The sequence below is a fragment of the Lagopus muta genome, chromosome 6, assembly GCF_023343835.1.
Source record: "Lagopus muta isolate bLagMut1 chromosome 6, bLagMut1 primary, whole genome shotgun sequence".
NCBI lineage: Eukaryota > Metazoa > Chordata > Aves > Galliformes > Phasianidae > Lagopus > Lagopus muta.
In genome coordinates this window covers 54,692,244-54,706,166 of record NC_064438.1, presented here as the reverse complement: position 1 = coordinate 54,706,166, position 13,923 = coordinate 54,692,244, and the positions used below count along the sequence as shown (strand labels likewise).

Genomic DNA, 13,923 nt, shown 5'->3' with positions numbered 1-13,923 from the left:
GGGAGGAGACTTGGGACACAAAGGTTCTGAAATTGCATTTGCCGTTTTGAATCACCTCTTGTCATTTTGTTCCTTTTCTGCAGTCTTTTTAGTTGCAGAGAACCATCAGCACAAAATCTTTCAGATGCCTCAGGTTGAATTCTGATGGGGAATAATTGTTTCATTATAATTGCACTGCCCATTGTGGTTGTAGAAGACACAGCTCTTGTTTGCAAATGTATTACACTCCATTTCCATTTCTCTTCTGCGATGATTCTGGTGCAGTAATTGGCAAGGAGTTCCCAGGGTTGGCAGTTAGCAGCTGGTTATATGAAGCCCAGCACTCGTGGGTGCTGGCTCCTGCCATTTCCAGGTGGTGGTCTGCAGTGAAACTTCTAGGAGTGCTTGAAAGTGTTTTGTGAGTCCATCACACTGAAATCATGGGTCGATGGTTTGACCAGATGATCTTTCCCAAGAAAGAAAGACCAGTGGTCCTTCCCAACCTTGATGATTCTGTGAAATTCAGAGGGATGCAGCAGGCTGTGTAGAAAACTTTATCTGCAGGACGTATTTTGGCTTTTGGAGAAGTGAACAACAAATTTCCTATTGACTTTCCTGAAATAAGATTGGCCTTTCAAGCAGAGAAATCAGTTTTCACTCAGACCACAATAACACTTTTGTTGCTGCATATGAACACTAGTGGTTGTAAATTAAACTCATCCCAGTGCTGGGATGTTTTTTGGCTCACTTGATGTGCAAGCTCACCCCTTCTGCCAAAACAGAATGTACCCAGCCACAGTGGCATCAGGCAAAGAGGTGTTTTTGGAAACACATGTGCAGTTTGGGTGGGTTATGTCTGCATGTTTTGTCTGCCTCAGGCACAGCATGCATTTGCAGTCTGCTTGCTATTTAGCAGCATTAGAAGTCATCACCAAAATGTAAAATCTCTGCTTAAAAATGTGTGAGATGTGCACAGCTGAGGAGGATGTGGATGGAGAGGCAGCAGGAGGCAGAAGGTCCGGCAGGCATTGAGGGAGTGGGCTTGGCTGTCATTGGGGTTTCTGTGGGTTGGCTGCAGCTGGTGAGAAGACAGTTTCACTGCTGGGAAGCTTTTTCCCATCCTCTCCAAAACTGGTCCTAAAGGAGGCTGATCTAAATCTCAGGCTGGGGACAGGGGAGGCTTTGCAGCAGCATGGCTGTACCATAGCAAGTTCTTCACCTCCGCTGGGAAGGATGGAATTCTGCAGCCCTGTTGCTGTGCTCTGGGCTGTAGGAGTCCTGCAGGCTTTCTGCTATCCAAAGACCATTGCAGGAAAATTTACAGAAAGGCATTCTGGATGTACAAGAACAGACAAGTCAACCCTATTGGTGAGTTGAGCAGTCGTGTAGCATTTGATTTTAAAACATCCCTCTTCCTGACAGGTTTGTAACCCGATTCATCGACCTGGATGGCTTGTCATGTATTCTGAACTTTCTCAAAAGCATGGACTATGAGACAGCAGAGTCTCGAATACATACCTCGCTCATTGGATGTATAAAAGCACTAATGAACAACTCCCTGGGCCGGGCTCACGTCCTGGCCCATTCGGAGAGCATTAATGTAATCGCTCAGAGTCTGAGCACGGAGAATATAAAGACAAAGGTGGCAGTGCTGGAAATCATGGGCGCCGTGTGCCTGGTTCCCGGCGGCCACAAAAAGGTACTGGAGGCTATGCTGCACTACCAGAAATACGCCAGCGAACGGACTCGTTTTCAGGTGGGTGCCTCTCAACTCACTTTTACACTCCCAAAATTTGGATCTGGGTCTGGGAAAACCATCACCCGGTGCTGGGGGAAGTGGGAGCCTCCCCAGAGAGCCCAGATCAGCATTCTTGTTCTTTTCTTCTTCTGGGTATCTGAATGCCATGTATGCATGATTTGCTATGGCCATGTGAATTTGATAATCTATGAATTATAGCAGACCAATGCTGTATCTGTGAGAGCCACAGCTGAGCAAAGAATGGGAAAAGTTATTTAAGGCAGTTCCCCCCAAGAATGCTTGCTTTTATAGAGTTGTCAGGAATGAAAGTAAAGCTGCAGTACATCTGGATGGGCAGATGTTTGCAGACACTGGTTCTGTATGGGCTGTGCTACACCATGCAGCTGCTGTTGGTTCAGAAAGTGTCACCAGTGAACTGCTGTGGGGGCTTTGGGACCACCAGGAGTAGATCATGCAGCCCCTGGGCTGTTAACTTACACTGTATATTTGACAGACGCTGATCAATGACCTGGACAAGAGCACAGGAAGGTATCGGGATGAAGTAAGCCTCAAGACAGCAATCATGTCCTTCATCAACGCAGTCCTGAGCCAAGGGGCAGGCGTGGTGAGCTCTGGGGCTCTTGCACAGGGTGGTCTTTTGGTGGGCTTGGGTTTTCAAGAAGCTTTTTGAGGAAATGCACCTTGCTGTGTTAACCCTACAATTGTCCCTCACAGGAAAGCCTGGATTTCAGACTTCACCTGAGATACGAATTTCTCATGCTTGGAATCCAGCCAGTCATTGACAAACTAAGAGAGCACGAAAACTCAACCCTAGACCGGTAAGTGGGGACGCACAGCCCTCTGTTATTTTTCCCCTTTCCTTACATGCATGATGTCTGGTTTTTGGACTTGGCCTTTGGCTCCTCTTTAGGAAATGCTTTGCTATCACCAAATTCAGAGTAAAAAAAAAACCATCTCTGCTGCACTCCTGCATAGAATTGAGCTGGGAAGGATGTACCACCCTGGTTGGATGCTGTCAGTCCTCCTCCTCTTCTCTTCCAAGAGGCTCCTTAGAAAGGCTGCAATTACTTTGCCCTCTGTCTTCCTGAATTGGTTTTTCAAGCTGGCAAGATTGAAGGCAAACCTGTGGAGCTGTGGGAGCTCTAGACTGAAGTTCTCATTGGTGTTTCAAGTCCCACTTGTCTCTGGACCACTGCCTGTTAGCGAGCTGTTCTGGAAGCTGTTCCAAACTGGCTGCCTTTTATTTACTGTCATGCACATATCCACTTTTAATAGGCTTTTTCTCTCTCCTTTCTTTCCTCAGGCATTTAGATTTTTTTGAAATGCTTAGAAATGAAGATGAACTGGAATTTGCAAAAAGATTTGAGCTGGTGAGTGTGAACGTTACTGGTGCAGAGACTGGCACTTGATCTTACAGATCCTTTTAAAGGCGCCTGTGTAGACTGGAGCAAAGTTCTGGCTTTTGGATCAAATTTGGTGGCTGTAAATCTGCCTCCTGTTGCCCTGCTCTGTTGTTTCATCTCTCTTCTCTCCTGGCTGCGGACCAGTGCTGTTCAGCCTTCACTGGGCTCTTGTGATTTTTCTTCACACTGGGAGCGGATGGCTTGTAGGATTGGTTGCTCACTTTGATCCGTAGGCCAGACGCCACTTTGCTCTCTTCTGCAGGTTCACATAGACACCAAAAGTGCAACTCAGATGTTTGAGCTGACGAGAAAGAGGCTTACTCACACAGAGGCATACCCGCACTTTATGTCCATCCTGCACCACTGTCTCCAAATGCCTTGTGAGTATGGTGTGGGGAGCAAAAACACACACTTCCAGGGGCTTCACAGCACAACTCCCCTGTCCAGGGGCGACAACCACATCCCTGCTGCTTCTCTCAGCCTCTCCCCTTCCTCCCGTCCAGATAAAAGAAGCGGCAACACTGTTCAGTACTGGCTGCTGCTGGACAGAATCATACAGCAAATCGTCATTCAGAGTGACAAAGGGCAGGACCCCGACGCCACTCCGCTGGAGAACTTCAATATCAAAAATGTTGTCCGAATGTAAGTGCTCATCCACCATTCTTTGGGTTTGCTGCATGAGTTCAGCTGTTCAAGAGGGATAGCAGGCAGGGCGGCAAGGTTTGGGATTCAGCCCTGGCAGAGTTGGATCATTTAGACCTACTCAGCAAGATGTGCATATGAATTAAGCTCAACCACTGTGTCCTCAGTGAGCTGTTTCCCTTGACTGTCACTGTCACTATGCCTTACTCATCACTCACTGCTCTCACAGTGATGTTTCTGCTCCTTGGCTGGACAAGCCACAGTCCCTGGAGGGGAGCAGAACATGCCAGTGTGCAGACCGTGCAGCCAGGAGCCGTGGGAAGGCACAGCTGAAGTGTCTGAAATACCAGCATGGGAGCTGCGTCCTGCACAGCCCCAGCTCCTCTGCACAGTGCTTCTCAGTCACGTTTTTTACTGGCAGTGTTTGCTGACCGCATGAGGGATGTCTCACAGCGCTGCTTGTCTCCTGCTTTTAGGTTAGTCAACGAAAATGAAGTTAAACAGTGGAAAGAGCAAGCAGAAAAAATGCGGAAAGGTGAGTGATGGAAAAATGAAAGGCAGAACTCTAAGTGTGTTAACTCTAAGCGTGCACAGTAAGCTAGGCAGATAGCATTTATATATTGCACTGAATGGGCCCTGTGTGAATACTGGGTTTGTATTATGCTATGGGGCTTACCAAGGAAATAGATTCTTGTTTCTTCATGGGGTCTGCAGCACAGAGGCAGCTTCGGTCAGGCTGTCGCACACACTCCCTTCCCTCGGCTGCGTATGAGGAAAGTGTGCACCATGGGTTTTATAACCCCACACGCTGCTGTTTGCTGTGCTGGGGAGTTCATCACACATGCTGGTATGGGGGGCTGTTTCAGAGCACACCGAGCTTCAGCAGAAGTTGGAGAAGAAGGAGCGGGAGTGTGACGCAAAGGCCCAGGAGAAGGAAGAAATGATGCAGACGCTGAACAAGATGAAGGAGAAGCTGGAGAAGGAGTCCAGTGAGCACAAACAGGTCAAGCAGCAGGTGGCAGATCTCACGGCGCAGCTCCACGAGATGAGCAGGGTGAGGCCCCAAACCTCCTCCCCGTTGCTACTTCATCCCAAATCCCCCAGAGTTGCTGTGCAGTGATTTCAGGAAGTCAAGCTACAAAGGGAGCTGAGAAAGGTGCTTGTTTGTAGGGCCACCAAGATGACCATCCCTGCGGATGGAGCTATCTCACCTCTTTATCTGCATTTGACCTCAGTCAAGAGTGCTGAAGCCTCTGTGTACTCCCTTTGCCGCTTAAATTTTGGCCAGAAACAAAGGTGTTTTTTGGATGGTGCCCTCCCTCTGTGTGACCAGTCCTTCCTCTCTTTCTCTCTCAGAGGGCGATCTGTGCTGCTGGCCCTGGAGGACCTCCTTTGCCACCAGGAGCTCCTGGTGGCCCTTTACCACCTCCAGCTCCAGGATCCCTCCTTCCCCCTCCACCACCACCCCCACTCCCAGGGGGATGTCCCCCACCGCCACCCCCCCCCCCCCACCTCCTCCAGGTGGCCCCCCGCCACCTCCTGGTCCCCCACCCCTGGATGGAGTGATGCCCCCTCCAGGAGCACCACTGGGCTTTGCCTTCAAGAAGAAGAGCATCCCACAGCCAACGAATGCCCTGAAGTCCTTCAACTGGTCCAAGCTGCCTGAGGTAAGGCAGAGATTCTTCATTTGCACTTTCAGAGGGCCGTATTGCTCTGCAGAAAGACACTCCAATGCGCAGTGCTCCCTCTGTCTTTCAGAACAAGCTGGCAGGCACTGTGTGGACCGATATAGATGATGCAAAAGTGTTTAAAGTCCTGGATCTCGAAGACCTGGAAAGGACGTTCTCTGCCTACCAAAGACAGCAGGTAACATCTGGCTGGGGCTGTGCACAGGCATCCCCAGATGCCGTGATTATGAAGTTGCTTGGTGTCACATGTGGTCTCAGAACACTCTTCCTGCCATTATTTCATTCTAGTGCTTTGTTTGCCAGATTGACTCGATCAGGTTTATCCTCTCATTTGCCTGCTGGTGCCTTTGCCTTGAAATGGTAGCTTACAGCTAGATGTGACTGACTTTACCCCTGCCCATGTACCTGACCGCGTGTGCCATGGCACGGGCATGCCTGTGTCATAATGATGGATCACAAAACAAACAAAAATGACAGGGAATGTATGAAAATAGCCCCCAGATGTGGCCACGGTTGGGTAATGTTTTTGGATCGCTCTTAACAGCCACTGCTTCATGTCTCTGTATTGGGTGGAAAATTTATATCCCTCTCTGGCCAAGAAGGACTAAGCTTTACCCACATCTACCATGGGTGGATCTCTTCTTTTATTTTTGTAGTGAGCCCAGAGCAGTATGTGAGCTTTGAACAAAATGCAAGTCCCAAACCAAAGGAATGACACTGCAGACAAAAGACTCTGCTTTTTAATCTCCTTCTCAAGCAATATGGCCCCAGTTTGGAAGGCATCAAAGCACATGAAGAAAATAAGACACTTGTTTCACCCCCAACAGGAGCATTAGTGCTGACAAGCTATGAGGCTTTTCAGGAATGCAAGAGAAAAAGTGAGGGAGAGGCTGAAAATGTTATGCTCACCTGGCTGCAGGGTGGCAGGAGAGGCCAGGCTGTCCTGCTGTGGCCAGGCTCAGACACAGGGATGGGGCTGGGAAGGAGCAGACCCAAACATAATCTCCTTAGTGTAAGAGCTTAATCTCTTCTGGAGGCTAATGGAGGGCAATATCAGGGTGGATTAGAGCAGAACAAATATCAAGAGTAACAAACCAGGAGTAGGTGCTGCCCTGGTGTGGGAATAGGTGATGCAGTGCTGGCTCTTGCTCCCCACATTTTTGGAGCTTGACCAGTGCCTCCTGAAGGTGGAGAAGATGAGAAGGAAATTCAAAGAAAGTGAGAATGGAAACCTACCATGTCAATGGATGGTTTGCCCTTTGGCCAGAGTCAGAGAGTCATCTGATGTGCTGCTAATTACTGCCCAGCAGAAATCTGAGCATTATTTGGCTTGACTGAGGTTCTGCTGAGTGAGGTGAGGTGGCTGGTTAGTTTGGGCTCAGCAAGGAAAGGGAGATGCTGTAGGGAGGGCTGTAGCATGGGTTTGTATCCCAGATGGGATATGCACTGAAAAGGAGCTGAACATGAGAGCCAAAGGTGGGGTAGGACTGGCAGAAGATGTTCCCATATGTGAGAGCACCTGGAAAGGAGATGGGGAAAGAGGATGGGAAGTGTTACCTGTGAGGTGCTGCTGTGGCTGGAATCCAGCTGGGCTGCTGCCAGTCCCAACCATGGGAGCATGACACACGAATTCATCATGGCCAAATAAAGCCTCTTGGTATCATTGCCTTGTGCAAGTGGAGCTCTCTGACAATGTCCCTGGTACCAAACATATGTCCTCACCCACCTGTGAGTCCCTCCAGGGTGCTCATGGGGCAGGTGGGGTCCATGAAAGTCACCAGTTGTCCACAATGACAGGGTCTTGTTCACTGCAGCACTTCCTGAGCATGCAAAGCTCTGCTCTTGAGATGAAAAATGCAGCTCTCTGAGGCAGTTTCATTCTTCTCTTACTGGGTTTTGTACCCTGGAATGGTTACAGTAAGGAGGTAGACAAAAATTGTAAATACTCCTTTTTGCCACCACTACAAAGTTTTGGTGTCTGGAGGGTCTCTGCTGGTTGGCACTGGAACAGGCTGCCCAGAGAGGTTGTGGATGCCCTGTCCCTAAGGGTGTTCAAAGCCAGATTGGATGGCGCCCTGGGCAGCCTGGTCTAGAATTAAATGTGGAGGTTGGTGGCCCTGCCTGTGGCAGGGGGGTTGAAGATTCATGATCCTTGAGGTCCCTCCCAACCCTGGCCATTCTGTGGTTCTGTGGTTTGCTCATTTCTTCATGCTGAGGAGTGTCATTGCCAGGTGCAGTTGATGCCACAGCGGGTTGGAGGCAACTTCGGAGTTATCTGTAGGGCAGGGACATCCCTTAACCTTTGTTGTAGGTGAGGTGGCTCTGTTACAGATGAGACTTGGCTGCTTGTGTTGCTGTAGTGCCTGGAAATCCCCATCTGAGTAGCACACAGACTTAGTTACATTCTTAGTTTTAAGCATCTCCTTCAGTGCTTTTCCCACGTCCCAGACTGGGAGGTACATGTAGGCTTTGTAGTGAACTCTGCAGCTCTTGGGAAAGAGCCCTTCCCCACTGAGCACCTGGGATCCACCCCTGGAAACATCCCCACCCTATGCTGGCAGAGCAGGGTCAGGTGTTCAGCTACCAGGAAAGTAGCTCCCTCCCATCTCTGTGGCAGCCACTGGCCTGCATCCTCCTGTCATGGGGCTCTGGGAACATCCCCTGCCCCTAGGACTGTGTATCAACACTTAACCAATCTTGCTAGATACAGAAGGAAAACACACAGGGCCATTGCAAATCATTTTGTCAAGCATCTTTACCACCTCTGTTGATCTGTGGAGTCAAATTCTGCCTTGGCAGCAGCCTCGGGTCTGGCTCAATCATAGGGCTGCATTTTTCATCACATCTGTCTGAAATGCAGCAATAGCAGCTTGGGTATCTTTATTTAGGGCTGTCGGTCCCCCTTTCCTTGCAAAGCCGCTGCTGAAGGAAGCCCTGGCACCTCCGCTGAGTGGTTGGGATGCTCAGCAAAGGGTTGGTTCCTTCTTTTCTTGGCTGATGTTTCCTTGTCTCCCAGCACGTTTTGTTCTGCTTCTCAGCCGCAGCGTTATTTTTCCACGCTTCAGGAAAGCTTCACACGTTGTTGTTGTATGTCTTGAACCTTTGCTGAGAACCATTTGCTTACTGTTAGCCACGCAGAGAGAGGGCTCAGGCTCGGGCTCAACCCCCTGCCAGGCACCCGTGGTGAAACCTGGGATGTTTTGTGTTGTTGACAGCAGAGCCATTTCCCATTCTCCCACCAAACCAAACCCACACACGGTTCCTGGGCTGATAAAGTGCTGGCAGCCAGTCAAGGAAAAACCTGCGTCACCTCCGAGCGGAGGGGTGGGAGGAAGAGCTCTTGTAAATGAACTGCATTTGGAGCCTCCCTGCCTCCAGCTGACCTCTGGCCACTGCATGCCTTCTTTTTTTTAAATAAAAAAAACAACACAACACCACCCAACACGCAACAAACTACTTATGCACCTTTACAGTCTCCCTCCCCATCGCAGTTCTGCTGGACCTTGAGCCAAGTCAAAATAAAAAACAACAAAACTCAGAGCAAAAAGGATGCAGCCCAGCAAACAAGGAGGGAAAACTCCCTTGTGTGTGTGTGTGGTCTCATGGTAGAGGTTATTTGCTGCACATGCTTCCAGCCTGCTGAGTGGGGCTTTGGGGTCCTGGGAAGGGCGAAGTGCAGGCTGGGCACTGGGGGAGCATCCCTGCAGGAGGACAAGTTGAGGCGAAATGCGTTGCCATGGCGAATGGTAAAGTTTTGCTGTGGCTAGATTTGCTCCGGGATGAGAATCTCGTTATTTCCACTTGAAAGCCCTGTTTTTCCTGGCAGTCGTGGTGACACTTTATCCACTCAGATTCACAAAAACCAGCAATTTTCTTCCCCAGCGCAGCAGGCTGAGCGGTGCTGCATGGGGCCGGTGCTGGTGACAGGGCTTGGCAGGGTCCCCTACGTGTCCCCAGCATCCTAGCACCAAAGCACCTTGGTGTGACCCATCCATGCAGCATCTTCCCTTCCTTCCCTCCTCCTCCTCCTCCTCTGCATCCCTTCATCCCCACTACTCTCCCACCCTCCCTTTTTTAGCAATGGCCGACCCCGAGCGCTTTCTCCCTTTCTTCCCACCCCACTGTGTGATGCCTTTCCCTTGACTGTGCTTTGATTCCTTTGGATTTTGCCGAGATCACTGAATTGCATGTGTTTTTACTGCCTTTTTCCATGCTTCTGCTATGGCTGTAGGACTTCTTTGTGAGCAGTAACTCCCGGCAGGTAAGTGAGCATCTGCAGTGTCGGAGCGGTGAGGGCAGGGTTGGGGACACGGGGTCGTATGCAGTGGGTCACAGTTGTATCCTAGAGCCATGGAATCACTGGAGTTGGACCCTGTCTGGAGGCTCCCTTAAAGATTGAGATGAACAGGCTTGTACCTACAGGAGGAGCTCAGCAGAGTTCTGCACTGCTTATCCCAGCAGTTTCCCATTCCTTATAGGTGTTCTTTTAATTCATTCAAGAAAAAGAGTAAAAAGTGGAACCTTCTTCGCTTGTTTTCTACCCATAGAATGGTGGTTCTATCTCTGAAACAGTGCTCATCTGCAGCACGTGGGATCTCACAGCTCTGGGTTATGTTCCTCCCAGCAGGGTTGGATAGCCAGGTTTTAATTTCTTATCCTTACTAAAACATGTAACATGGTCAATTAAAACTGCTCAACCTGAGCTCCTCGGGCAACCCTGCAAGATCACTTAGCTTTATCTGTCCATCCGTGTGCAGCCACAGCACTGTATATTGCTGTTCATTGGAAGGAAGCAGCTGCTGAGGAGATTGAGGTGCTCGTGCCGCAGGGATTTGTGCTTTCAAATCCCTTGTTTTGGAAGCGTTTCCCTGAAAGAGCCTCAAACACTGCAGGTTGCATTTGGAAATGTGGTAGCTTTTGTTGGTGGATTTGCTGTTGGGACTGATGCGTGAAGGGTGGCTGCAAATGGCTGGAGAACAGGACAACAGCAGACTGTGTGCAGCCACCCATAATGAAGTATTTCATGCGAGGACTGAACAAAGTATCACAAATATGTATGCTAAGAAAGCCCTGCTTTATGTATTCAGCAATGCTTGTGCGTTTGCAGATTCTTAAATTTTCTCTGTCTGAGAAAATATTTACATTTCTAACCAGTGGCTTCAAAGCCCGTTCTGGTTTATGAAGCGACTTACTGTATTTCAGTTGCAGGCTTTGGGTTTTACCCGTAACCCGTGGTGACACAGGTCCTGATTAATGGGGGCCCGCTGTGCATTGCAGTGGTATGTGCTGAGAGTACTAAATGCCTTCTCCATGGCTTTTCTCCATGCTTTTTTCTTTTTTCTCCCTATTATTTTTGCAGAAGGAAGATGCTATCGATGACACATTGAGTTCCCGGCACAAAGTCAAGGAGCTGTCAGTCATAGATGGCCGGAGAGCTCAGAACTGCAACATCCTTCTCTCCAGGTATGGCTGATTTGGGGGACAGGGGTGTTGTGCTCCAGCCTGGGGGTGCTGCTCATCCACGTAGGGGCAGCTGCACCCTGTGAGCCGTAGCCTTACACCTTCCATTGCAGGGTCACTGCTGCACCAAGCTGCTGTTCTGCTTTTGTGGCACCAAGGGCCAGCTGCCTCAAGCAGTGCTGTGGTATGCATTGCCCAAATCTTGCCTTGTCCAACTGCAGGGCAGCAGAGCCAGTATGGGCAGCCTGCATGGCTTCCTTCCCTGGCACACTACAAACAAAACCTCTGGGTGGGGAACAGTGCCTGGTTTCTGCTCTGCATTGCTTCTAGGGATTTCCTTATTTCCTCAAATGCAGTAGTCAGAATAACAGGGATTATAGTGAAAGTGGAGCTTAGAGCAGCATGTGGATGAGTGTGTCTGCATCAGCAAGCTGCTAGAAAGCAAAGCAACAGGACCAGGGCACTGCCTGGGTTGCTCCCCTGCATTGCATACAATCAGAACGGATTCAGGTGAATTCAGCACAAGATGCTTGTGCACACAAACAAACAAATACCACCTTTGGCATGAAGGGGAGCTACTCAAGCACTTAACTACAGGGGCATTGGAGATGCCCCTCTGGATAAAGGTCTTCATATGCCATCACCAGCTAGTTTTTCTCTTCTAGTGATGGCTGGAAATGAGTTGTCATTAATTAATCCAACAGGAATGAGCACTGCCTGTCTTCCCTGTCCTTTGAGTCCCTCCCTAGAAGACCAGCAAGTGGGGCATGGGGCTGTATGATTTTTCCCAGCGTCGTGATTTCTAGGCACTGATATATTTAGCAACATAAATATATAACATGCCAAGGAGGAGTGAGCCCTGACTTTCAGCAGATCTAGACCTGCTGTCCTCCAGCAGTTGGCACCCACCTGGGCTCTTTCCTACCCCAGAGGAGACACCAACCCAGCATGAGCTGATGCTGTGGGGTCCATTCTGTGCTGCCTGCACCCAGGGACCTCTGCAGGTTCAGCTCACCCCCTGCATCTTCAGAAAGCTCTGTACCAAGCCCTGTCCCCATCTCTGAGCAGAGCACAGATCTGCTGCTGCAGAGGACTGGGTGTTGTAGAAGCAAGCTGACTTTCACATGTGAAAGGACCTGTAGGCTTGGCCCCTTGTTTAACCCAGACATTTGTAAGCTAAACAGCTATTGTCTGGCTTGCAGCGTGGAAAGATTACGGCCAGTGAGATACTTTATCTCTCTCTGTAGATTTATTTTTTTGCCTGCTTCCCTTGCTTTGGGAGAAATTACTGCACAGTGAGATCACTGAATTTTCCTTCAGCTTGTAATGCAGCACAAGAATATTTTTAACATTTGCTTTTTTCCTCTTTTTTAAGAACGCTCCAGCAATGCCGATGTCGGTGCATTGCTCCATCTTACTCAAGGAAACCCTGCCTTTGCTTTTGCTCCGGGTGTACATGTGTGTATTTTTAGCGTGCTGCCTTCTGCAAGATGCAAATCAGGGCTTTGCTGCATCCCTTTCTGAGCGTGCTGGCAGTGAATGGCTCGTTTGATTCCTCTCTCCAGCGAGGCAGTGTCGAGCATTTTTCTCAAATGAATGTGGCTTTTCAAGAGGGCGCGTCCCCTTCCAGGCGGAATTTGTTTTTCCCCTTCACACTTATTACATCCTTCCCCATACCCTACAAAAGCCACGCATGCAAGCCCAGGCCGGCAGGCTGTCACTTTGCATCGCCGAGCTGCTGGCCTTAAATCCCTGTGACAGCAAGCACTGTGACCCCGTTCCTCTCAGACGGCTCGCGTTCGACAGCTGCTGCCAGCAATGATAATTATTGTGGTTATAGATAAGCTTCTAGCTTTCCCTGGCCCCTTTCCCATCACATTGTCTGAGAAGCTGTTCTCTTCTGGCGCCCTGTGATCGCTCTCTGCCGATCCTGAAGCAGCCTCTTGTTCTTGGCATGGCGTTTTGATGATTTCTGAGAAAAGTTTGTTCAGCCCTTTTATTGTGTGTCTCTATTTTATTACTGGGTTTGCTTTTAATGAGCAGGGCTTAAAAAGGCACGCTCGCCATTCAGCACACACCCAGAGGCAGTCACAGTGGAGCTTCAGGTGTGTGCTGTGTGAGAGGTAACTGCCCACCAGCTGCCTTCTCCTGGGAGCATATTTTCCACCTCCAAGTGTCTCAAACCAGCAGGTGTCATTTTTTCCTGGGTGGGGGCTGATGTGACACTTGGTGGTGGCCTTAGCCTTAGCACGGCTGCTTGGGCGCAGTCTTCATACCCAGCATCAGAGGTCTTGTCCTTCCAGGCCACTGCCATCTTATAGGATCATAGAATCATTCAGGCTGGAAAAGATCTCCAAGATGCTGAAATCCAACCCCAGCCCACCCCCACCAGGCCCACTGACCGCATCCCTCAGTGCCACATCTCCATGGCTCTGGATCACCTCCAGGGATGATGACTCCACCACCTCCCTGGGCAGCCTATGTCAGTGCATCACCACTCTTTCTGAGAAGAAATGTTTCCTGATATCCAACCTGAACATCCCCTGGTGCAACTTGAGGCCCATCACCTCTCATACTATCTCTGTTACCTGGGAGCAAAGGCTGACCCCCATCTTGCCACCACCCCATCTTGCCACCACCTTCTTTCAGGGAGTTGTAAAGAGTGATAAGCCTCCTTCAGATGGAAGAGTCTCCTTCAGGTGGGATGGTGTGAAGACGGAAGAGCCTCCTTCAGACAGAACAATCCCAGTTCCCTCAGCTGCTCACTGTAAGACTTGTGCTCCTGACCCCTCACAACTTCACTGTCCTTCTCTGGACACATTCCAGGGCCTCAGTGACTTTCTTATAGTGAGGGGCCCAACACTGAACAGAGCACTTGAGGTACAGCCTCACCAATGGAGGATACAGAGGGACCATCACCTCCTGCTCCTTCTGATTGCATTATTTCAGATCTTATGGGGCAGGTAGGGTGTCTCCAGGACATGGCTGCTTA

The 13,923-nt window shown here is 49.8% G+C and overlaps 1 protein-coding gene across 1 annotated transcript in view; it reads left to right on the top strand.

Annotated features, from left to right (window-relative positions):
- DAAM1 (dishevelled associated activator of morphogenesis 1) overlaps positions 1-13,923 on the top strand; it is an 81,819-nt gene that overhangs the window by 55,090 nt on the left and 12,806 nt on the right. Inside the window, 13 exon segments of the mRNA XM_048948486.1 lie at positions 1,402-1,735; positions 2,232-2,342; positions 2,453-2,556; positions 3,042-3,108; positions 3,404-3,521; positions 3,645-3,783; positions 4,260-4,318; positions 4,650-4,837; positions 5,140-5,280; positions 5,283-5,450; positions 5,542-5,649; positions 9,703-9,732; positions 10,831-10,934. Of these exon segments, the coding sequence (XP_048804443.1) occupies positions 1,402-1,735; positions 2,232-2,342; positions 2,453-2,556; positions 3,042-3,108; positions 3,404-3,521; positions 3,645-3,783; positions 4,260-4,318; positions 4,650-4,837; positions 5,140-5,280; positions 5,283-5,450; positions 5,542-5,649; positions 9,703-9,732; positions 10,831-10,934 (1,671 nt within the window).